The 25,157-nt window shown below is 42.4% G+C and overlaps 1 protein-coding gene across 3 annotated transcripts in view; it reads right to left on the bottom strand.

The window, feature by feature from the left end:
* The window catches only part of MYO16 (myosin XVI), a 518,782-nt gene that overhangs the window by 132,723 nt on the left and 360,902 nt on the right, over nt 1–25,157 (bottom strand). For all 3 annotated transcript variants that reach the window (XM_070800476.1, XM_070800475.1, XM_070800474.1), the window contains exons 24-27: nt 12,119–12,194; nt 6,851–7,026; nt 4,465–4,545; nt 3,978–4,183 (exon numbers count right to left, since the gene is read on the bottom strand). In XM_070800476.1, the coding sequence (XP_070656577.1) occupies nt 3,978–4,183; nt 4,465–4,545; nt 6,851–7,026; nt 12,119–12,194 (539 nt within the window). The remainder of the gene's footprint in view (nt 1–3,977; nt 4,184–4,464; nt 4,546–6,850; nt 7,027–12,118; nt 12,195–25,157) is intronic.

Genomic DNA, 25,157 nt, shown 5'->3' with positions numbered 1-25,157 from the left:
AGGAAGTCTCAGAATGATGGACAGCTATTAAAGCCAAGAAATCAGGAGGCACGTTTGCAAATATCGTCGCGTCGCCTCTGGATTCCACAGAATATCCATTATCCACATCCACTGTCCTGCTGGGTTTCAGAAGCAATAAATGCAGGTCCGATGAATAGGTGCTTGTTTCAAAACCGGACATGGTTTTCTTTGTCCAGTATTTTTCCAGTAACCATACTCCTCTTTGTAAACTAAACAAAATAATTGGTTTGATGGGTTTCGGTCCTCTAACACGTAAGACAAGGTGATATGAACAGAAATGTTTTACATAGGAATTGTTATATGATATTCTGAACCAAAGACTTCTACTAATCTGCACATTGAGGCTTTGTTTATACAACAATGCTTGACTGCCTGGGGGAACTTCAAGGTTCCGATGAGCTTTATGAATAAATATGTTGATGTGAATTGTGTTTTATTCAAGTTCTAAAGAAACTGAGAATCTCTCTATGGATCAGTGTTTTTGTGATAATATTCCAGACAGGTGTCCTTTATTCAAGCGATATGGTGACAAATTTCCACTGAAATACATTAATAATTCCATTCATGTATGTGCTTAGTCACTCAGTTGTGTCCAACTCTTTGTGACCCCATGGACCGTAGCCTATCAGCCTCCCCTGTCCATAGGGATTCTCCAGGCAAGAATACTGGAGTGGGTTGCCATGCCCTCCGCCAGGAGATCTTCCCAACCCTGGGATCAAACCCATGTCTCCCACATTGCAAGCAGATTCTTTACCATCTGAGCTACCAGGGAAGTTCAATTCCATTTATACTGATATGCAATTATAAATAAGGATGATAAATTGAAACTCACATCTCCTTTTATGTAAGGGGCCAGTAGAGATGCAGAGATTTACCAAAAAGCATCATTTTTCCAGACAAATATAGTATAGCTATGCTCTCTGTTATGCAGAAACAGTACTTTAAATTGAAAAACTATTAACCTCCAGTGCCAGCTTCGTTCTGAAACATTGACTAAACAGACAAATGCACAGGCACTGTGATTGAATAAGAGAAAGTCTCTGTCTAGAAGTCAGAATACAGCGAGAAATGTATATATGTGGAAAAGGGTACTTAATTTTAAAAGACAATCATTACAAATACTATTTTAATAGAGATAAGTCTTGGTAAGTATATATGTATATATATTAAATGAGACAAAAATAAAGGTCAAACATTTTTCTAATTATTATGCCATATAATATTGTATACACACACAGACTCGTGTTCTCCACCCTCTTCTGGGAAAATAGGACAGTTTAAGTGACTACTTGCTGGAGTAGCTAGAAGGAAGATCCATGCAGCTATTAAAAATTATTCCAGAGAAACTCTGAGGGACACTTTAAAGCCAACTTTCTCTGATTGCATGAGTCTAAGACACTCTAACAAAATAAAGAGCAGAGAATGCATTGAATGAGCTTTAAAAAATTGTTTATAAAGTGAGATTAATCCTATTTCATATCCAATACAGAATCCATTTACAGTGCTCCAGAAACTTCAAATGTACACAGATCACTTGGAAATCTCAACAAATTTGCAAAGTTTTAATCCAGTAAATCAGTAAATGCCTGAGACTTCCTGGTGGCTCAGATGGTAAAGAATCTGCCTGCAGCACAGGAGACCATGGTTCAATCCCTGGGTCGGGAAGATCCCCTGGAGAAGGGACTGGCTACCCACTCTGTATTCTGGCTTGGAGAATCCCTTGGACAGAGGATCCTAGTGGGCTACAGTCCATAGGGTCGCAAAGAGTCAGACAGACTGAGCAACTAACACTTTCACTTTGCATCCTCAGCAAGTACCCTTTGATAATCATCAAGGCACTCACATACTTCCAATCCTTGGTGGAAGAAAATCAAACCAAATAAAATAAAGATATAATCTCCAAGTGAGTAGATGTTCTAGGGCGGTGATTCTCTAAACGTTGTCCACATACCAGCAACACCAGCTTCACCTGGGAACTCGCTAAAGATGGTAATTTGCGGAACTCATCTACACCAGGGGCTTTCCGGGTAGCTCACCTGGTAAAGAATCTGCCTGCAATGTGGGAGACCCAGGTTCAATTCCCTGGGTCAGGAAGATCCTCTGGAGGAGGGCATGACAACCCAGTCCAGTATTCTTGCCTGGAGAATCCCCATGGTCAAAGGAGCCTGGTGGGCTACAGTCCACGGGGTTGCAAATAGTCAGACATGCCTGAGTGACTAAACACAGCACAACACATCTAGACCAGCTGACTGATCTAGAACACTGGGGCTGCCGCCCAGAAATCTGTGTTTTAACACGCCTAAATGGACGCTAACATTGGAGAACCATTGCTTTCAGCACAACTTGGGAAGGGAGTCAGTACTGCTGAATGAACTACAATTCATCAAGGCTGGGGACCCTCTGAGATCATATGATGCCTGCAGATAACAAAACCATACCCTTCTCCATCAGAGAAACCAGGGGTCCCGGGACCCCACTCTCTGTTGACTGTCGTCCAGAAGGTCTGGGATAAATATGGGGATCTATTACTTTAAACTTGTATTGGGCAGGCTTCAAACTCATTGATCCAAAGACTTGGATTGAAAGGGGTGGGAAGGCTGACTTTTAATACTTAAATTCTTATGCATGACAAATACATACTCATGAACAGACCAAACATTTCTGGGGACTATAAACAGCTGTCCATTGGGGAACAGCAAGAGGCAGATCAGAACTACCAGACACCTCTCAGTGTAGAATGAGCAGTGATGGTACCACCACCATCCCCACCCAACAAGAGCACAAATAATTCTTTCATTCAGCACGTATTAATTCTTAATGTAGCCCTGTGTCCTGCCTAACTTTGCAGTTCCTCTCTATAGATAGGAGGCAGTGTGTCTCTTCACTCATGAATAAGCATCTTTTACGTTTAAATCAAATATTTTGTCTATCTGCACTACACATTCTGCAGGCTAAACATATTCATTCTCCAGATACTTTATCCCTAAATGTGGCGAATTTTATCTTCTCCCTTCTGAACAGTCGATCACTTCTTTAACAATGAATGGCGCACACGATGCTTACTTTCTTATTTGTGTCTTTGGGAAATTTAAAATGCACAATAAACAACTTCTATTTCTGTCCTCTGGAAAATACAAAGGTTAGAAACGCTAAATTTAGTCACAGTTTAAATAGTATGCCCTTTGTTATGACTATTTCCAACTGGGTGATTTAAGTTTTTTGGTTGATAGGTTGTTTGAGTTTAGCAGCTTCTTCATACCAGTGGCCCAAACTGCATTGCTGCTCAACCAAAGTCTTAAACTGTCTTCTTTTAGATAAATGGTTTCCCAAATAGATTTCACCACACTACTGTTGCTCTAGTTTTTATCCATTAATGTTAAATTTTGTGCTCATAATATTGATATTACTTTATATCAGTATCACTTTAAATTTCCTGTTTTTATATACGATTACCAAATACTTTCTTTTTTGTCCACACTGCTTATTGTTTGACTGCCTATAAAACAGATACTCTCATTATGTCCACTGCCTGTGTTCCAATAAAACTTTATTTACAAAAAAAATAGGTAATGGGCTAAATTTGGCCCATGAGTACCAATGCTTCACCTAAAAAATATTTTGTTCATACATTTAAGGAGAAAATAATCCCACACATAGCTTCTTATATTCAATTATAATTTTAAGTCAATATTATAAGCAACAGTTTTATAAATCTTTAAATCCAAGGGAACCTAAATTTAAGGAACTATGAAAATTGTTTCCAAGTGACTGTCCTCAGTAAATTTAAAAGCTTTTTATATAAGTTTTTATATAAGTCATGGTTTCCCAGAGCATTTTGTTTACTCATGGTAAAAGAGTATGAACAATAGAAGAAATGCCAGAAAAGCAATCAGAAGGTCCACCTACAATAACACCAGTATGGTTCTGGGGATGGTGGACACGAGAGAAAAACCTACCTCGACAGGAAATCGGAGAAGGAAAGGCGGACAGGGTACCCGTGTCGGATGCTCTTCACCATCTCCAGGATCCCGACATACTGCAGCTGAGCGGACACGTAGAAGTTATCAAAGGTGTCTGGCAGCTTTGAGTTATTGGGCTTGATGCAATGAATAAAGTGTGGAGTGCACTTCTGAAGTTTCCCAGTAATATCCGTCAGAGTTTTCTAAGGAGAGAAGTAAAACACAACTGATTCTCCAGAGAAGATCCCAACTGACAAGGTTGGGAATTTTAAATAAAGGTTGGCAATTTGTAAATAAAAACCTTTATCTTCAGTCCATGATTCTTATGTATTATGCATTCACTCACTGTGTGTGTGTACATGTGTGTGCATGCTTACTTTTCTGAAGTTACTTAAGTGGTCAAAATGGAAGAAAATTCCATGTAAAACCTTTACAGTCGATACAATCAAAACGGAAAATTTTGAAATCTGAAAACTTCACTAACCCTGAGTTGCGATGCAATGGTGGCTGGACCTCCCCGGTCGAGTCTTTGAAGAAATGTAGAATTTCCTTTCTTTTTTAATAACTGTAATGAAAACAAAAGGAAAGCGTGAGCAGGTTTGTTTTACTAAGTTCCCGTGTAGGAGAAAAAAAATTAACCCTCCCATGCATGTACGTTCACTCACAGGCAGATGGAGATTTAAAAGAGGCTATAAAAACCAGTGCCAAATGATTTTCTGCAATGGTGGGAAAATAGGCGACTACATGTAAAATAACCTTCACTGCGTCCTTTTAAGTCCGTGGCTGCCACCAATGTGCAACTACTTTAATTTGAGAATAAACAGACGTTGACTAGCTTGGTGGTACAAGAAACTGACCCTGGTCTTCTTAATTGTATTACTAATTGTTTGTCATGAAATGCAGCTTATTCCGGGGTAAAAGGATGCTATTTTATGTTACAAAAATCTGATGTTTTAATAACCATTGTTTTGTTCCCTAAGTTAACTACCATCGGTGTCTTACTCATTTTCTCCCTTCCTTTCCTTCTTCTTCATTTTTTAATGTTACAAGGGTTAGTAAACTACTCACCTGTGAAAACTGATGGTAGACTTTTTTGATAAGTAATTATATACAGCTCTTAAAGAAAAGAATTCACGTGCAGCAAAGATGAAATGATTATGGATATAAAAGAATTAAGTGAAAATGAAGGCAGTGGGTGAAGAGAGAAAGAGCAGAAGGTAATTAATTAAATTCTACCAGGGGTTAAGAGGAACCTCAGCCACTAACGTTCTGTTACATTTCACAGCATCATATACACCGCGACCAATGGATCTATCGATCCAGAATCACTTATCTTAAACTAAAAGGTCTCGATAGAAGAAAAATTGGATGAAACATTCTTGTCAATATGGTGCTGCTATCAAGGCAGTAGCTCATTTCCTCGCATTAGGATGAAGTGTCAAGCTGGAATGATCAAGTGCAACTGACAAGGGAAGGGAAAATGAAGTGACTGGTCGAAGATCAGACTGTTTTCTATAAACACAAAGCTGGGCATGACGCTCAGTTGAAGGGTGGGTAGAGAGCAGCCTTCTGGTCACAGGGGTGGGTGTGCAGGGGTGAGGACCCTCAGAGGGAAGTGAAGGATGGAACACTTAAGGAAAAATCATAATAAATAAATCTTCATCTGGTGAAATTGAACACTCAATTTCCCTTTCTGGGTGGAGGAACGGCTGTGAATTATCTCGCTTTTGCAGTCCTTTAGGGGAAAGGCTAATGGCATCTCTGCCTGGTAATGTTTAATAATTAAGGTTAAAAATTACAGTTTGGAGGTGTGTGGTGATTTCTTGCTCATGATTTCCAGGATGATTGAGAAAGCAGGGGCCAGAAGTTTCAGTGAAACCCCTGGGAATAGAGATCTTCCTTACAAAGGGGAACTCTTTGTCTTTTTTATGTAAAAGATGCCATTTTAATATGCAGTGAGATGGAATTCCTGTGATCCTCCAGTTATGTAACAGCTATATCAAAAGATTCGTAACTCTAGGGTCTACCGGCTACACACACACACACACACATCTCTAATAGGCTGTACACATTTCTGCCACTCTTCTGTAACAGAGCTCATTTTAATTATGCTTTTATTTTAATTGGTAAGCAAAAATGCATTCCAGCAGGCTACAACGACTGAATTTCTAAAATGGATCATCTTGGACCCTTCCCAACCATACTTCTCGTCTTTTAAAGTTTCTGTAAAGGCGAGCAAAACACACTGGCACTGAATGCATAAACTCAGTACACTTCTGAAACAACTCTTCACTACATTTTTGTTCTATTTTTACAAATCATCAAAATCTTTAGGTTGTAAGTACAACCTCGCGGGTGTGGAACGAATACACATTAAAAAATTAGCGTAATGCAGAAACAAATTAAAAATCTACAAAACGCACAGTGAAACACTCCAGGACCTGAAAAATACATGATGTCTGTGTGAGAAACTACAATTTATTGTTTAGAGACCTAAAACCTCTGAAGTGACTAATGGCAACGGAATAAGGTAGCTAAGTGTATTCCCTTTAAACCTTCTGTCCCTGAAACCTCCCATTCATCAAAAACACAGTCGCAGAGATGAGACTTAAAAAGGGTGTTGCAAAGACAACCAATAAAATGACTAAGCCTGTATTTGCTATCAAGTTTTCACTCCACTGCATGCTCTCATACCATCCTCTCTCCAAGGGTTATACATCGGGTAAGCAGTCTTTCCGTTAATTTTGTTAAATTAAAATACCAATTTCTTTCCATTAGCATAGAGGACTGTACATTTTTTGTTTAAAAGAAGCAGCAAATGTGCTGAGCAAATTTACAAACAACCAGATACGAATCATAAAAACTCCTACCTTACTAAGTTCTAGATAATTCCTGTTTTCTCCCATCATTGAAGACGCTGTCATTCTCTTACTGAGCCGGGCAGATTTATGTCCTCTGAATTTAAAAGAAGGAGAGGACGATACGAGGGCTCCTGTTTGTGACAGTTTCGACTGGAACAAATGATTGATCACGACGTTTTCACTAGCTAGGAAATAAATAAATGAATACTGTAAGTGGCATTAGAATCGTAATTTACGCAAGCATTAAGCTAACCCCTCATCCTAGCGCTCTCACCATGAAAGCATTCTGTGCGGGGAGGGAATCGACATTTCCTTGTCCTTTTTGCTTTCATTTTCCCCACTACTCATCACACCGTTTGATGAATTCTGACTTTCTTTGCCCTCCACCCGGAGTCTGGATCCCAAGCTCTCCTGCCCTCGTCCTGCGCCCTGAAACCTTTGCTCTCAAATTCAGGGGCACTTGCTGCTCTCCTAACATCCAGAACCAGATCGGACCTGCTCAGACCTAAGACCTCAGGGCACTTGACCAAGCCATGAAGACTTATGGTTTCCATTATCAGCTCTCCGTTCCAGGAAAACAACTGCCAGGAGCCCACAGCCCCAGGAGGAAGCTCTCAGGGCGTCTGCAGACATCGGGGGAGCCCCTGACTCACTCAGCTGTCTCTGCTGTTGGGGGAAGAGGTGCCTCTTTTTCTGATCCAGTTAGGCTGCAAACGTGAAAGCAAGCTGATAACTTTTAGATGTCAGCTTACAAAAATTCTAGTAATCCTGGGTCCATACGTGTTTCCTGACACCTCAGGGAGAAAAGAGTGCATGAATGAATGGAGTTTTGGTGGCAAATCTGAACAGTCAAGTGAGAACCTTGTCTGTCAGTTAAGCACCTAGAAGGCAAGCTTCTCGTGTTACTTACAGCTGTATACAGGCAGTGTTTAAGCCTTAATTTCCTTTTCTAAAAAATAACCACTGAGTACCTACTTTGTGGGTTCCTATAAGACTGAAGGGTGATTTGGGATCAGTCTTAGCCCACTGGACAGTCAGCAATGGCAGAAGCAAGTGGTTTAGTTTCTACCATTTCCACACTCAGATGATTTCACTTGCCCAGCTGATATATTTACTAGCAGTGCATTCAGTGAAAAGTCACTGCAAGAATTAAAAAAAAAAAGAAACAAACAAACCAGCGAGCCAGGAGAAGGGACAGAGAAGCGAAGACACAATTATGGATTACAGGAAGGTAAACAGGAGCCTTGTGGTTATAGGTTTGAGTTTTGGGAATCACAATAAACTCATGACTTTTAATATACAGTTTTATATATGTGTGCGTGTATAAAATCTATAAGTATATTTAAAATTTTCTAGTTCTGAAAGGGTCTAAAAGCAGTAAGACTCCAGTTGCAATGAGCCCAGCCTGCCCCCATTTCTAAGTTTCTTAATACTATTCGTTTATAAAATAAGGCATCTTGGGTAAGTGGCTAGTTTAGGATGTGAGGCAAGGTAGAGGATCTTAGAATATTTTGGAAAGCCAGAATGTAAAACAGTGCTTAAAAAGGACAAGAGAACCTGTCAAAAGAACACAAGAACCAGCTTGGAGGGGTTCTCATTGGCTAAGTCTTGGGAAATTTTAGTATCAAAATAACGACAGTAATGGATTGTGTCCCTTAAATAAAATAACAATTCGTGAGTCCGTACTGATAATGAATGAACAAATGGATGGATGAATTATTAGAAAGGAGAGCTCTTATAGCAGGATGTCATTGCTGAAGACGGGGGTTATAAAAATCACACTTTTGTAACCAAAAGGGAAATCACTGATGTAGGCAACAATCATTGCCTCAGTCAGAACTAACGGGTGAAAGCTTGTGACAAACACTGCTTTAGAAATGACGTATCAGTTACAAACCGAAAACAGTGACGTTAGGGAGCTCTGAAGGACAGAGTGATCAAGGTGAAGGTCACCATGAGCTTTGGAACACAATGTGCTAAGAAGGAGACATCGTCACCTCCGTGGGGCTCCTGCCAAGAAGGTGGAGACTGATTCCAACGTGAGGAGATAGCAAACAAGCCCATATTGAGGGACATTCTTCAAAAACTGGTCTTCCACTTTTTAAAATATTAATGTCAAGAAGAAAAGCTGAGGAAGGGTCCCAGATTAAAGAAGACTACTGAGAAATGGCAACTAAACTCACAAATGATCCTGAATTGGGGGGAAAATCATTCTGAAAGAGATTTGTGGGATAATCAGTAAAGTGTTATTTGAACTCTGAATTAGATACTTGTGCCATATCAATATATAATAGTCTGATCCAGTGTTCTTGCCTGGAGAACCCCAGGGACGGGGGAGCCTGGTGGGCTGCTGTCTATGGGGTCACACAGAGTCGGACATGACTGAAGCGACTTAGCAGCAGCAGCAGCATCAGCAGCCATATCGATATTTAATAGTCTGGTCATTTCCTGGGGTTATGGAGGTCATGTCCTTGGTCTCTGGATAGGGACCAAAGGATTTGGGCAGAAAGACATTTGGCCATTCTCCTGTGGTTCAGAGCATGTGTGCACACACACACACAGATGGGAAGTAGACAGCAAGAGAGAAAAAGAGGAAGAAGACTAAAAAAGTCAGTCTGGGAAAGAGCATATGGGAGTTCTTTGTACTAATTTTGCGACTTTTCTTTAAGTCTGAAATTGTTTCAAAACAACAGTGAAACAGTAAACATATAATGCCATGACCTGTTTAACTAAAAATATTATTTATAACTGGTCTGTGGATGAACGGAACCATGCATAAAACAGTGCAGCAAGTCATTCCCATAATTGGGAAATGTCTTTACTAAACCTCTCAACTCTAGAAGTATGAACGGAAACACATAACTGACGGTGTCTGTCCCTTCTCTGGATCGCAGGCTGGGGCCGCGTGAAGGTCAAGTGGAGAAGCCGTGCCCTGTGATGGAGACACATCATCCTGTGACAGTGAAGCCCCGCCCACAGGCAGAGTGCGTGCGCTGAGACTTCCAGCCTTGATGTCGCGCCTAAGAACCTGGGGAGGAAGCCCTTGGAGAAGAGCCAGCTCTGGCCTCCCTACTCTATTTCTAGGAGTCACCTGCTGCAGGCATTTTCCTGCAGGTCCCCATATGCACAAGCGGCAATGAGAAGCACCCCTTGCTGGGGTCTCCACACAACGCTCTGGGCACCTTCCTGCCAGGAAAAGGGGATGAGCTGACGGAGGTGCCCAAGGTCTGTAAGCAGGAATGCAGAACCGCCAGCAGCAGCATCGGCAGTAAATAGCTTTCCTCTACTTCTGAGCAGACTGAAGAGTCTGGATTTTAACTTCTCTGCATCTTTTGGAGTCAAGTGGACCTGACTTCTCAGCTCAGGCGCCCAGAGGGACCCATGCTGATTTTCTGTTTAAGCAGTTGTCACCCAGCTCCCGGTCTGCACTGGGCAGGGGTCTCAAAGCCCCAGCCAGGTTGGCGAAGATCCTGCCACAGACCCCACCTCCTTCCTCAGGCAGAGCTTTTAGATAATAGGATACAAATCAGGTGCTGTAAGCAAAGTTCTTAGCAAGGTGTCTGGAAACATTACTGTTATCTGTAAACTACACTTTCTTTTAATAACTGTTTGCAGTGTTACAACATTCCACAGATTCATAAACTACTATCTCAATCCTCTTTGCTTGTATGACAGAATGGGTGAGCCACTGTGGCTTGGGTGCCAAATCCAGCCCCTTGCCTGTTTTTGTAAATAAAGTTTTATTGGAACACAGCCACATCCATATGTATTGTCTATAGCCACTTGCTCCTTATCATAGCAGAGTTGAGTCACTGTAACAGTGAACTTATGGCTCGCAAAGCATAAAATATTTATTCTCTAACCCTTTGCAGAAAGTGCTTGCCGCCTCTTGTATGAACATATAAGGACACATTGTAAACTTTATGCTCATGTTCAGATGTATCTATAGTCTAAAATATTTAAAATAAGGTTCACCTGTTTTCTCTTGGCACTTGTCAGGCAGCATACACAAAAGAGTAACTTTAAAATATAAGGCCTCTATTAAGATAAGCAGAATTGCAATAACACAAGCTATCTTGTTTTCATTCTAAATACATATTCTTGTGCCAACTTTGAAAACATGCTGTACACTAGACCTTCATAAAGTATATGGATTAAACTGAAGTATGTTATAAATGAAAGTCCAAATATTTGAAAACCAGAAGGAAGGTATTTCCAGTGATCATAAGCTCAATTATCTCACTCTTTTCTTTCTACACGGTATTATTCCAAGTCCATGCTTTTATCATTAGCCTCAACCTTTAAGAGAACTCAATAACCATACATCCTGAGAGGCAAGTGGAGTCATTCTCCATGAAAAGCAATATATTGCAACTCTGCTATTTGATTTAAGGTAACGATGTTCCTCAAGCCAGAAGTGATATGGATGTCTTGTTTCCAGCTCAAAGGCATCCAGCTATTTCATGAAAGGCTATCATATGCTTCTTTTCCCAGGAATGATAAATGGCTTCACCTCATTTAGAGCAACTTAAAGCACAAAAGATGATACATTTTAATTCTTTGAAGAGGTTATTAGGAAAATGTGAATCACTGCAGAAGTGCTATTAATAAAATAATTACTAGAGGGGATAGAATTTATATGTAATATATATAGATCTGTATATGGGCATCTATGTATATAACTATACTCTATATAAATACAGTACATCATTTAACATATACTATAGGGTTATATATATATATAAATATATGTATAAAGTACTAAGGTTCACTAAGTAGCTGTTGCCTATAAATCTATATTGGTATATACATATATGCGTGTGTGTGTATATATAAACTTGTACTCTCATTTTACTTTATAAACATCAGCTCTTTATATCTGAAAGTGCATGAGAATAAAATACCAGCCTTCGGTGTACTCCCGAGTCATCTTAAGTAATGGAATTCACCCTGCTGTGGCCTAAATAACTCTGGAAACCATATTCATCTTCATCAGTCCACACAGAAGAGCTTTTTTATATTCACACCGCCAGAGTGGGAAAGGTGTTTTATATTTCTATCTGCTAAAAGCTTAGTTAAATTATGGTTTCTACTAGACTCCAAATTAAATTGTAACCAAAGTATAGCATGGCAAGATCCATTCCTTATTATTCTGGGCATTAGAATGCAAAAGATATTTCAATTATCCTTAGCTGGTGGCATATTTTACAGGACCATGTTCAGAGACAGGGACATAAAGAATGGGTGGCATTTTAACCAAAGAGCAGGGAAACTTACTTTTCATTACAAATAGAAGATTCTGTGAAAGAGAGTCTTTATTTTTTTCAATTGCTCCAACAGCTTCATACATTACCTATAATAAAAGAAAGTAGCATCATTACTAATGGTTAAACATGACCATGAAAGTAATTTTCTTTAAAGAACAACTTGACTCAGTGACAGTTTTAAATTATTCATAAGAGCAGTATCTTCAGGTCATAAAGTTTTCGCTCCAAGCCAGTTCAAAGCTCTCCTTCCCAGGCTCTCCTCTGCACATTGAGTCAGGGACGCCTCTCCTGTTCGGATGGACAGAGTCCTCCTCCAGTGTTGGAGAAAATGGTGCTGATTCATGTCCACTGTGGTCCCTTTGGTTTCAAAAACTCTCACCTGCTCAGAAAACTCTCTAACCCAAGTTAGAAAGGCTTCACGACACCTTGGGAAGGAAGCAAGTGTCACCTCAGGATGAGAAAAGGAATGGCTTCTGCATTAAAAACTAAAAATGGAGCTACTGTGTGATCCCGCAATCCCACTCCTGAGTGTATATCCAGAGAAAACTCTAATTCGGAAAGAGACGTGCACCCCAATGTTCACGGCAGCAGTATTTGCCGTACGACAGCCAGGACACAGAAGCAACCTGAACGTACAGCGACAGAGGAACAGATAAAGACGCATGGCATGTAAACACAATGGAACACTGCCCAGTCACAAAAAGAATGAAACAATACCATTTACAGCAACATGGACGGATCTAAAAATTACCATACTGAGTGAAGTAAGTCTTTATGATGCTGGGAAAGATTCAAGGTGGGAGGAGAAGGGGTCGGCAGAGGATGAGATGGTTGGGTGGCATCACCGACTCGATGGACATGAGTTTGAGCAAGCTCCGGGAGTTGGTGATGGACAGGGAGGCCTGGCGTGCTGCAGTCCATGGGGTCGCAAAGAATCCAACATGACTCACCGACTGAGCTGAAGTGAAAGTAAGTCATGCTCAGTCAGGCAGTCATGTCCGACTCTTTGTGACCCCACGGACCATAGTCTGCCAGGCCCCTCTGTCCATGGGATTCTCCAGGCAGGAATACTAGAGTGGGTTGCCATGCCCTCCTCCAGGGGGTCTTCCCGACCCAGGGATCAAACCTGCGTCTCTTGTGTCTCCTGCACTGGCAGGCAGGTTCTTCCCACTAGCACCAGCTGAGCTAAGCAGTAAAGCAGACAAATAAACAACTTTCAGATACTTCTATAATCACTACCCAATTTGGTCCTAGGCCAAAACATGGCTTACCCGTGTCAGAATGGTTGCTATGTTATATATTACACGTTGTTGAATACAAGCAAATTTCTGTATCATCTAGAGCAGTGGTTCTCACCCAGGGCGACAGTGACCCTAACCAGTGCCTGGAGACGTCTGTGTTTGTCATAACTGAGGGGCTGGAAGGACCGGAATGCTGCAAACACCCTACACTGCCCTGGAAGCACCACCGTGAAGAGTATCTGCCCCAGATGCTATCGGATTGGGGTTGAGAAACCTCAACCTGGAGCGTGGCTCCTGCTCGCCTTCCTGTATTAGAGGCAGTGACGCCCCTGAGACTCCCAACACCCAGCTAAGGCATCTACATCTTTGGGTAGATGGCAGGTTATTTAGCAGGGTATTTGGTGGGTCATTTGGTGGGTGTTTGGCAGGTTATTTAACATCCCAGAGATGACCCTGCAGTGTTGGGTCCTCCTCTCTACAGCCCCAATCTATAACTCTAACCTCTGCTTTTCAGGGGAATCTGATGATTCTGGATTGAACACACACACACACACACAAGTGAATGACTGATTGTCTCTAAAAACATTCCTTGTCTGTCTTTGCTCCTGTTACACCTTGTTTTCTGAGGGGCCTTCTCTTGTTTCTGGAGGGAGTAACTATGGATTGTTCAGCTCTGCCTCTGCAGCAACAAGCAAAGTGTCTTGTCCTTCGGGCAGATTCATTAAATAGTCAATGAAATGAACAAAAAGGTTCTGTTATAGTGACCACATACAGCACAAAATCATGCTGCCTGTTTTTATTTAAGATTATGTTGGTGGTGAAGTCACTCCCTCATGTCCGACTCTTGTGACCCCATGGACTGTAGCCCACCAGGCTCCTCTGTGCATGAGATTTCCCAGGCAAGAATACTAGAGTGGGTTGCCATTTCCTTCTTCATGGGATCTTCCTGACCCAGGAATTGAATCTGGGTCTCCTGCATTGCAGGCAGATTCTTTACCAACTGAGCTACAGGGGAAGCTCAGAGAGTATGTTGATGTCATTAACACAAGATCCTACGCTCTAGGACATCTCATGAATGGCATCCTGATTGTATTTGGATAGTTAGAGAAAAAGCTAGAGGTCTCCCACCAAAACAAAAGCTCAAAACGGTACTGAACAAAATCCATACGTGTGCAGACACTCAAGGAGGGCGGTTTGATGCCTGTAGAAAGCATGGATTGGGCAAAAGTTTTTGCTTCATATAAAATCGATGAATCTTGAAGCAGGTGAACTTCATTATTTTGTGGCAATGGGAACACTGCTTTAGCTCTCTAAGTGTTTCTTTTTGGGGGAACAGACAAGGCTGTTCTAGCTTAGCTGGGCCACTCGGGAGGGGAAGAGCAGGTGCTGCTGGATGGCAGGAAGCAGGCTTCAGGCGTGGGTCTTTCCAGGTCACTCAGCCCTGGGGCTCTGATTTCAGCACCGCCCTTCCCCTTCCTGCTGGTTTATTACTTAGGGGATGAAAGGAGAGAAAGCCTGAAAGTCACAAAAGACAGAGGCCAGGTTAAATGCTCTTTTCCACCCTCCATCTTTACATAATTGAAATTCAAACTAGTTTTTTTCTTTTTTTTCCTCTTAGGATTCAGGCTGTAAGTGACAGCGTCCCTCACACATGTAATAGAGACTTTATATGCACAGGGCCCCCTACGAATCTTTAAGGAAATTGTCATGTAGTCAAAGGTTTCCTCTCGAATGATTCTGTTGAGTAAAATGGCTCAAAGGCAACGGAGTCTCTCCCCCACGTTTCAGCAGTTAGCACACTCATCTGAACGCATTGCTGTGGACGCCAGGCCGGGAGGACAGCGTAAGCTGGGCGCTGCAGTCGCGCGTGCTCCTTTTTTGGACGTACTCGCTGTAGCACAATAGCAGGTAAATGCAGTTCATGTCCCTGAAAGATGAATTATGTTCACCGTATATAAAAACAGGGGTATACAACTTTCACCCTGGGTGTGAATCACTATCCATCAAGGTTCCTGGGCTCCTGGGTCCACAGAGAAAAGTTTACAAAAGGCCAGACCACACACACGGTCTTCCCAACTGGAGGTTGTCAAGCTCAGGCTTGGCTAATCGCCAAGGAAAGCTGCGGTGCAAAGGTGAGTGAGCTCCAAGGAGACAGCTCCAGCCAGCACCTCTGGTCTTAATTCCCTGAGTTAAAGCAAGAGCGGTGGGCTTATGCACCCGGGTGAAGAAGGCGTGGGCTCTTCCAGCGTGTCCGTACCGAGTCACTTCAGTCGTATCCACGTTGTGCAACCCCATGGACTGCAGCCTGCCAGGTTCCCCTGTCCTTGGGGATTCTCCAGGCAAGAGTACTGGCGTGGGCTGCCGTGCCCTCCTCCAGGGGATCTTCCTGACCTAACCTGTGTCTCTAAATCTCCTGCCTTGGCAGGCAGTTTCTTTTACCAGCAACGCCATGTGGTTAGCCTGGCGTCTTCCAGTACGAGGTCCTGACTCTCCAAGTCTGTGGTCCCAGTCCAGCTCCAGATGTCGGCACGCAGGAGGAGGGCTGTGTGAGGTCCAGGAGATGTGCCGTGGGAGCACCCACTCGGCGGCTGATCCACCGAGGACCTGCAGCGTGTCCGTAGCGTGAGCACCCACAGTGTGTCTGGGACTCACGGACCACACTCTCTGGTGTCGAATAAACATGCACACGCCTTGGAACCCACCCAGACCTTTTTTTCTTTCTAAGATTTACTTATTATTACTTTTGGTGCTGCTCTAGGTCTTTATTGCTATGCAGGGCCTTTCTCCAGTTGCACGGAGCAGGGAGGACTCCTCACCGCGGCGGCCTCTCGTGTTGCAGAGCACGGGTTCTAAGCACCAAGGCTTAAGTAGTTCAGTGCGCTCAGCAGTTGCAACTTGCAGGCTCAGGCTCACAGGCTCAGTAATTGCGGCCCACAGGCTTAGTTATTCTGTGGCATGGGGGGGGGGGGTCTTCCCTAACCAGGGATCGAACCCGTGTCCCCTGCATTAGGAGGCAGATTCACTGGATCACCAAGGAAGTCCTCTACCCCATCCTTTCTGATCATTGTTTAGAGGGGTGGGGCCCAGCAATCTGCACTTTGAACTTGCCCCCTAGCTGATCCTAGTTCACGGTCAAGTTTGAGAATCATGGCTCCAGGGACTACTGCCTTGATGCTCTGTGAACTCTGCCTCTGGCGTGATGCTGGCAGGAGATGGGGCACCTGGGAACAATGTCTGCAGAGGATCAAGGCTTCCTGGGCATTTTAAATATGGAACAGCTACTAAAGCAGATATTTGCTCCTAAAGTTTAAGACTGCTGCTAAGTTTAAGATGAGAATACAATATAATTATGAAGTATCTGAAGCGAAGGTCGCTCAGCTGAGTCTAATCTCTGCGACCCCATAAGCTGTAGCCTACCAGGCTTCTCTGTCCATGGAATTTTCCAGGCAAGAATACTAGAGTGGGTTGCCATTTCCTCCTCCAGGGGATCTTCCCAACCCAGGAACTGAACCTGAGTCTCCCGCATTGCCGGCAGATTCTTCACCTTCTGAGCCACCATGGAGGTAAGCTGGGAGGTGAAAATCGTGGCCAGCAAGCAGGCATCACCACCTCTGTTTCAGGACTATTATTAGCAAGTGGAATCAGGGTCATCACATTTAATCGGGACAGTGTTACCAGAGAAACAAGAAGATACATGAAGCAGAGGCAGTCTGCACGCCTTTAAGTAAAGAGAGGTATCCATCTCTTTACTGAGAATTCACATTTTTTCTACCAGTGAGAATTAGGAGACTGTTGAAGGGACCCAAGAGGGAGAAGGACATGACCTCGGCGGCTGAAATGGGAAGCGGGTGTTTGGATTCCAGGGTAAACGGGACAGAAACGCTTGTATTCAGTCATTAACTGGGCTTCTGGTTTCACCATGAATTGACAAGTGGGACTAATATGGAAAATCAGTTTCATTTATTTATTTACATTTTTTGAGTCAGTTGAGGGAGTGTCCGGAGATTTAGTTTAGTTGAGCTTCTGGATTTGTGAACGTGAAGACACGATGCAAGCAGAGATATTAAAGGTAGACACGGAGCTGTGAAGCCCATAGAGACACAGGCAGGAGAGAGACAGGAGCCATCCCCATGAGAAACCGAATCATGAGAGCATATTGACTCCCCGAAGGAGACAGAAAATACTGTCTTGGGAAACACCAACATTTACAGAATGGAAGTAATTTCACTCGTCAGTCAATCCCCATCTCCACCACGATATTTACATGATGCAAAATATAATCCATGAGAAAGAGATGGGATTAACAGCTGATAAAAATCAGACTTTTGACATACATTCTCGAATTCTCTAGACCACATCAGAATGTCTGTAAGGTTGGATTTTAGCCAAAGAAATAAGACTGTTTTTCAGCAAAGGTAAATGGGTCTGATAATTCTTCATGCCTGGTTTCAGCTTTCTACCGGAGGTTTGCTAAGAAGTCTGGATTTCATGTGCAGTGGTAAATTGATCTCTCTATAGCATCAATATTTGTAAGCAGAGGTTTCTGTTTTTTATTTTTCCATTAACTGATTCCATCCAGCAGTTTTGCTTGCTCTCATTCTGATTCACTTTAAGTCGATAGACACTAATCAACAAAATAAGTTACTAGAAGCAGATAGTGTTACTGTTAAGTGTTTTTAATATAAATATCTAGAATCTGGATATGGGCATTGAATTGAAATTACCATATCTGAAATTTATGAACACGCTTCTTTGGTTCCTTTTGAGAAGAAAAAAAATACCAGTCAACTAACAATAAGATATCAATATTCAAGGAAATTCTAAAGTTTCCTATTTATAAATGTCTGTAATCCACGAAGATGAAGGAACCAGTTAAATCTTTGGGAAAAAAAAAGAAAACAGTGAGATTCCCTAAATAAAAGCCTGTGTTTTTTTTCTTCCTAATAAAACCCTGGATAAGGAAACATTTATCAAATCTACAAAAATCTACACCACAAGTGGTCCTGACACAAGAAACGGGGCACCAGGAGCCTGGCGGAGCTCATTCTTATTTTCCTAAAAGTCTGCCCAAGAGGTGAACAAACACAGATGTAGATCAAGCTCTTTCTGTATGGGTCAAAATATCCTTGTCAAATAACCTTTAATAGTAACAGTTTGGCCTAGACCAGACAGATTTCATTGTTATGTCTGGGGATTCTGCCTGGAGAAAAGAAGGAGAGAAATAAAAGGAAGCTTCCTTATTGATTAGTGCATCTCCTTTTTCTGCTGATTTAAAGGTTCACTTTCAGAGCTGTCTTGGGCACATGGGGTCTCCCACAAATCTCTGGGGGTGAAGGCCAGCCAACAAGCTACAGAAGACGCTCCTGACACAGGTGGCCTGGGGAGATTGAAGGGACCAAGGCATCCCCCCTCCTCCGCACACATGTTATGTAAATATGTCTGAGGGCAAAGAGGTTGGCTGTCATCCGCGTATCACCCAGAATGTAATGTATGGCAGCCTCCGTGAGATAAAGATCTCCGCTTCTCAGAAGTCTGGGCAACACCATAAATCTCACCCGACATGTTTCACACTTAATTTATTCCACAATAGGGGCAGATCCTTTTCAAGGAGCAGGGGGAAAAAAATTACGCATTTTACAGACTGGCCACAAATCAGTCTCTCCCCCACATCACTCCAATCAGCAATCTTTTCGTAATTGGGTTCCCGGAAAGGCTTGTGGAAATGAGTGACATGATGATAAGGGCCAGGGTCCACTGTCTGGGATTACGACTTTATCCATCTCGCTAGGATGTGACTTAGGGGGCTGGGAAAGGAACCCCGGTGAATGCAGTCACGCCCCACCCTCATAAAGATGCACCTACGAGCACATCATATGAAGTGCTTTACCTCTTCCTCCTGCCGTAAAATGACATCTCAGAATACGAATGGAAATTGCAGAGAGTGCTTCCATTTTCTTAAGGGAAATAACAGTGAAAGGATCTTTAAAAATCTGCAATAAAACTTCAAAGACCTTACAGGTGTGTGCTTGATTAAAATATTAGTCACAATGCTTAAATGGTAAAGAATGTAATTTTTACAAAAATTGTCTTTAATCAAGGTAGCATTACCGATCACAAAAATCACCAGGTAGTCAGTGAAAAACAGAATGTCACATCAACATAAGGTGAAACAGATTTCTAAATACTTTTTCTTTTAATATTATAGTTTCCACAGATAGAGGAAAATCTCAATTTTCTGCACTAACGTTCCCCTGAAGGCTTTCAAATGATACAGGAAGTGTAAGAAAAGATGATGCCATGACTGTGGAGGTTATATATTCCTTATCATCTGCTAAAGCTGCATTAATACCATAAATATTCTAACACACTTAGAAACATCGATTTATATAACACGAACATATGTATAACCTACAAGAAGTAACAAATATCTTTTCTAACGAATCAAGGACCTTTACCAATAATTTAGAAAAGTTAGTCGGGACTCTAATATTCTCAGTGTAGCCAGTTGCTTAGATGGCTCCTGAAATACGTTCATGACCTCGATATCTGTGATGGATGAGTTTAAAAGTGTGCTAAATATGGTGGCGATTCTGCATAGAAAGACCTTCGGCTCTTGTTGGGGAAATGTGACTGGCGTCTTTGACAGAAGGCTGCACAACAGTCCTCCTTGCACTGATCTCGTGCTTCCCACTTCACCTTCACTTATCTTAGCCAACAGGCCGAGAAGCAGTACCGCTTAAACTTCAAAGCGAGTTTTTTTGAGGTTCACAGCTCTGTTCCTCTTAATCACAAACTCCACCGACGTGCCGGCTGAGGGTCAGCGTGCTCCGCAAAGTCACAGCAATGGAACCCCAAGCACCCTGGAGCATCTATCACACAACGCAGATTCCATCAGGTGAGGTAACACAGACTTCACCACACACCACAGTGGAGAGAAAAAGATGTGGGGGTGGGGGGCAGCAATGAGAAAAGTGAGACACGCCCCCCAAAATTCATGCCCACCCAGAACCAGAATGTCAGAATGTGCTCTTTTTTGGAAATAAGATCTTTGTGGATGTAATCAGTTACGATGAGGAGGTCCTACTGCCTGGGGGGTGGGGTGGGCAGGGGGTATGCAGTGACTGGTGTCCTTAATAAAGAGAAGGGGATACACAGAGACCCAGGCAGAGAGAAAACCTCATGAAGATGGAGGCAGAGACCTGGGTGCTGTGTCCATAAGCCAAGGAATGCCAGCTGCTGGCATTCCAGAAGCTGGGGGAGAGAGACCTGGAACAGATATTTCTCAAAGCCTGGAGAGGGATCCGACCTGCAGACACTTGATCTCAGACGCTGGCGGACAGAACTGTGAAGGATACATTCTACGGTCTGAAGCCACGCTGTGTGGGGGAGTCTGTCATGGTGCCCGCAGGAGGCTCACTCACAGCGGTGCAGTATTTGCTAAGTCACAGAACACCGCTCCCCCCACCCTGGAACATCAACACCGACGGTTGGGGTGGAAATGTTTCAGAGGCACTTTGCAACTTGAAAACGGCTATGCAAGCATCAGCCATGCTTGCTGATGAGGGAAGAGAGAGCAGAGTAACGTGGACGAGGCAAGAACTGGGGCCTTGGGAAGACAGGAAAGATTTGGAAAGAAAGAGGAAAGGGGTGTTCCAGGTGAGGAAACTGCGTGAGCAAAGACAGACATGGGGAAACGCGGACGTCATTTTCAAATGAATCAGGTGTAGTTTAAAAAAAACAAAACTACAGTGTTACAAGTTACAACTCCTCACTACTTTTCTAATCTGTAAACGCTGAACCAAGGAACAGGCGCATTAATTCCCAGAGCTGCTGGAACCAACAGCCACTCTGGAGTCAGGCATCCCTGCTTGCCATCCTGGCTTCTTCCAGCTTCTGGAGGCTCCAGGCTGCATTCCTTCAGTCCTTTCCTTTCTCAACTCGCCCTTGCCTCACGCTTATAAGGACACTTGTCACTGAGCTTGGGACTCAACAGATAATCCAGGAGGATCTTCTCCTCTCAAGACTCTTGACTTAACTACACATGCAAAGACCCTTTTCCAAATCAGATCCCATCTGTAGGCTCCAGGAGTGAGCAGCAGGGCCCGTCCTATGGGACGGGGACACTCTCTCACCCACCGTGCTGCTGTGTGTTTGGAAAGAGAGGGAGGCTGAAACACAGACACAGCACCCTAGGTAAGAGCGACATCACCAGCCTGATTTCCATGAATCATCAATGGGCCACTTACCCATGAATCACTTCATGCCAAAAAAACAACAATGATCACAACAAACAATGTTCAGACAAAGACTTGCTGAGTAGACACCAAAGAGGATCAAATACGTGTCATATCAGTTCAGTTCAGTCGCTCAGTCGTGTCCAACTCTTTGTGACCCCGTGAACCACAGCACGCCAGGCCTCCCTGTCCATCACCAACTCCCAGACTCCACCCGAACTCATGTCCATTGAGTCGGTGATGCCATCCAACCACCTCATCCTCTGTCGTCCCCTTCTTTTCCTGCCCTCAATCTTTCCCAGCATCAGGGTCTTTTCAAATGAGTCAGCTCTTCGCATCAGGTGGCCAAAGTATTGGAGTTTCAACTTCAACATCAGTCCTTCCAATGAACACCCAGGACTGATCTCCTGGTGTTATAGGACGTGTCATATATTTGACAGCTATTAATCCTGATCTCTATTTTCATGAATTTAAGTTTTATTATTTCAGATTGCTTTACTATCTCTTAATCGATCCTCTTTTCTCACATTAAAGTGTAGGGACTTCAAAATACTACTTCTTTTAAAGTTTAGGAATCACCTTCAAGAAATTCAGCTTTCCTAGGAGCCAACGTCTTTTGCCAAATCATAATTCCTCCTTCCTTCAAGATTCTTAATTTTAAAAGCCAAATTAGATGCTCTTCCGGATTTAGTGCTTATCCATCATTTAAATCACCAGAAGTTTAAGAGCAATCCCTAAAACAGGTAACTCCATATACAGTTTAAAATTTGCTAAAACAAATAACAACAATTAAAAAAAAATCCCACACAACTCACAGCTTCTTTAATTCAAATTCATGCTCACTAACAAGACCTTGTTAATATTTCATGCACAGTCTCTTCCCACTGACTTTAAAATATTTCTGAAACGGAGAGTGGAAAATACATCACGCTCCTATGAGTAATGAAAAATTCAAATGTGTTTAGGGAAGATCTTTGGCTATAATTTAAATAATGTTGCTTAAACATTTCTAAAAGACCTCTGAGCCTCTGCTCCAAATGAAATTCAGAAGCCTGGTCAGGGCTCCTGCAGTCAGATGTGTGGGTCCTGGGGGCAGGCGGCTGGAGTCAGAATCATCACCAGCAGTGATGATCACCCTTGCTGTGAGATGTAGTACCCTTCTACTAACAAAACCAGGTAAACGAGTCACGGAGGAACAAGTGGTGATGGGAGGGACTCTAGCACATCTGTCTGGGCTAAGAAGAGATGCCCATCAAGCCTGCAACCCCCCAAGCCATCGTGGTCTCCCTGGGGATCAACTCGGTCATCAGAGAGCTATTCAGGCTTGCTCATCCTACAATCCAAAATAGACCCCTGCCTGCTGGTTTTAAGCCAATTAGCTCTTTGTTACAACTTCTGAATTACAGGATGCAGAAATGTGCTGCTTTCCTTGAAAATGCAGTGCCTCAGAATTGAAGTGTATGCAGCTACATCTGATGATTGGAATGGCATATGGCTTGACATACTGCCACAAATTACATAGACTCTATGCTTCAACATGTGAATAGTCCTCAGGGAGTCCTTGGGCTAAGACTCATCAGTACATCTCAGTGAAATGAAAGACTTTCATAAAACCACAAAATTGACTCCAATTATGGAAAATCCTGCTTTAAAGTATAAAGGTGCTTTTACAGGAAATTTTGTGATTCCACAGGGTCTTAGCTATGTGGCAATTAATCAATGGGCTTTCTCTGCTTTGCTTTATTGCTCTCAGAGCTCGGTGATATAATTGTATTCATTCAAACTCTTCATTGCTTTCCCCCAGATTTTCTTAAAACAACTGAAATTTTATTAAGTGCTTGTGTAATACTTTTTGAATGCAAACATAAACTAATTAGCAAGCAAAATATTATTCCAAAGCTTGGTGCCATTGTTTAATACAATTAGCATTTACTGAACATCTAGTATATCCCCAAGATACAACACAGACTTACAAGGCAGGTCAGGAGGGTCAGGTGTATAGGTACTGAAGATGAAACTTGCAGAAAAATAAGTTTTCAACTAAATCCTATGAATTCAGTAAATTATTTTTTAAAATCATCAAATAATTCATTTATTCATTAAATATGTATTGATGTCTTTTACATGCCAGACACTTTCCCAGGCACTGGGGATATGAAAGAATATAGAAACAAAGATAGTTGCTTAATAGAACGTCCATCAACAGAATAATGGATAAAGAAGATGTGGCACATATACACAATGGAATATCACTCAGCCATGAAAAGAACGAAATAACGCCATTTGCAATAATACGGATGGACCTAGAGATTATCGTATTGAGCGAAGTAAGTCAGAAAAAGACAAATATCATAGGAGGAACTTATCTGCAAAACAGAAAGACAGACTCACAGACGTAGAAAACAAACGATGGTCATCAAAGCCGAAAAGGGCAGAGGGATAAATGAGGAATTTGGGATTAGCAGAAAGATAAACTACACGTGAAAGATAAATGAGATCCCACTGCATAGCACAGCAAAGTATACTCAGCACCTGGGAATAAGCTACAATGGAGAAGAATCTGAAAAAGAATATGTGTGTGTGTGCATATATACACACGCATAAATATACTTATGTGAAACTGAATCGCTGTATTGCACACTTGAAACTAACACAACATTGTAAATGAACTAAACCTCAACTTTTTTTTTTTCTGACGCAAAAAGTTTTCTTGAAATGAAAAGTTTCCTAGCATTCTAATGGTATTTTATTACGCAAGTATCTTTGTTTCTATGTTCTGTAATAAATTCTCAATATAAAGAAAATATAGATCAAAAATCTAAACACAGGACTAAAGATTGTCACTGCTATAAAAATCTTAAAGGCTAACTCTCTCAAATACAAAGATAGCTAATGATTTCTGAGAACATCCATTCATTATATAAGATGATTCACTGCCTTCCTCCCCACACCCGAGCCATCGCACCGGAACTTCCCCAGGTGTCCTGCCTAACCACCCTCTCCAGGCACACTTCCTGTTGGCCCTGACCTCTGCTTCCCTCTTGGTTTCCGTGATACTTCCCTTTCCTACTAATATCTTTCTCCCTCTTCTCCACGTTCAATTATCAGATACACATTTTCCAAAATATGACTGTTTCTAAAAACAACCAACCTCCCAGCATCATTTTCAGCATCTCCTGAGGGTTTCCATTCAAAAATCTCTAGTTCAAAATATCTGAAACTGAGTTATCTTTCCTTCCAAAGTGCCTTCTCCTCTAGCATTTCCCTTCTTGGTTGGCCTATGACAACCTTCCATCAGTCAACAGGGTGAGACCCTTAGAGTCATTTCCAGTCCAATATTACTCTAAGCAAGTTACAGCATAAACACTTGTTAATTTCGCCTCTCCTTACTTGACCGTGGTATACTTGAGGTCTCTGGTTTGCTAATGCCTGGGCTGTGGCAGACGGGAGCATCCAGTAACCACTGGTTGAAATGAACTGAAATACACTGAGAAGGAAAGAATAACTAGGGATCCCCCCCAAACGGTTATTTGTACTACAGCCCAAACATGGGGGGCAAGCCTGGAGGCTACAG

The sequence above is a fragment of the Bos indicus genome, chromosome 12 (genome assembly GCF_029378745.1).
Source record: "Bos indicus isolate NIAB-ARS_2022 breed Sahiwal x Tharparkar chromosome 12, NIAB-ARS_B.indTharparkar_mat_pri_1.0, whole genome shotgun sequence".
NCBI lineage: Eukaryota > Metazoa > Chordata > Mammalia > Artiodactyla > Bovidae > Bos > Bos indicus.
The sequence above is the reverse complement of the archived record's forward strand: the minus strand, read 5'-3'. Positions and strand labels throughout refer to the sequence as shown.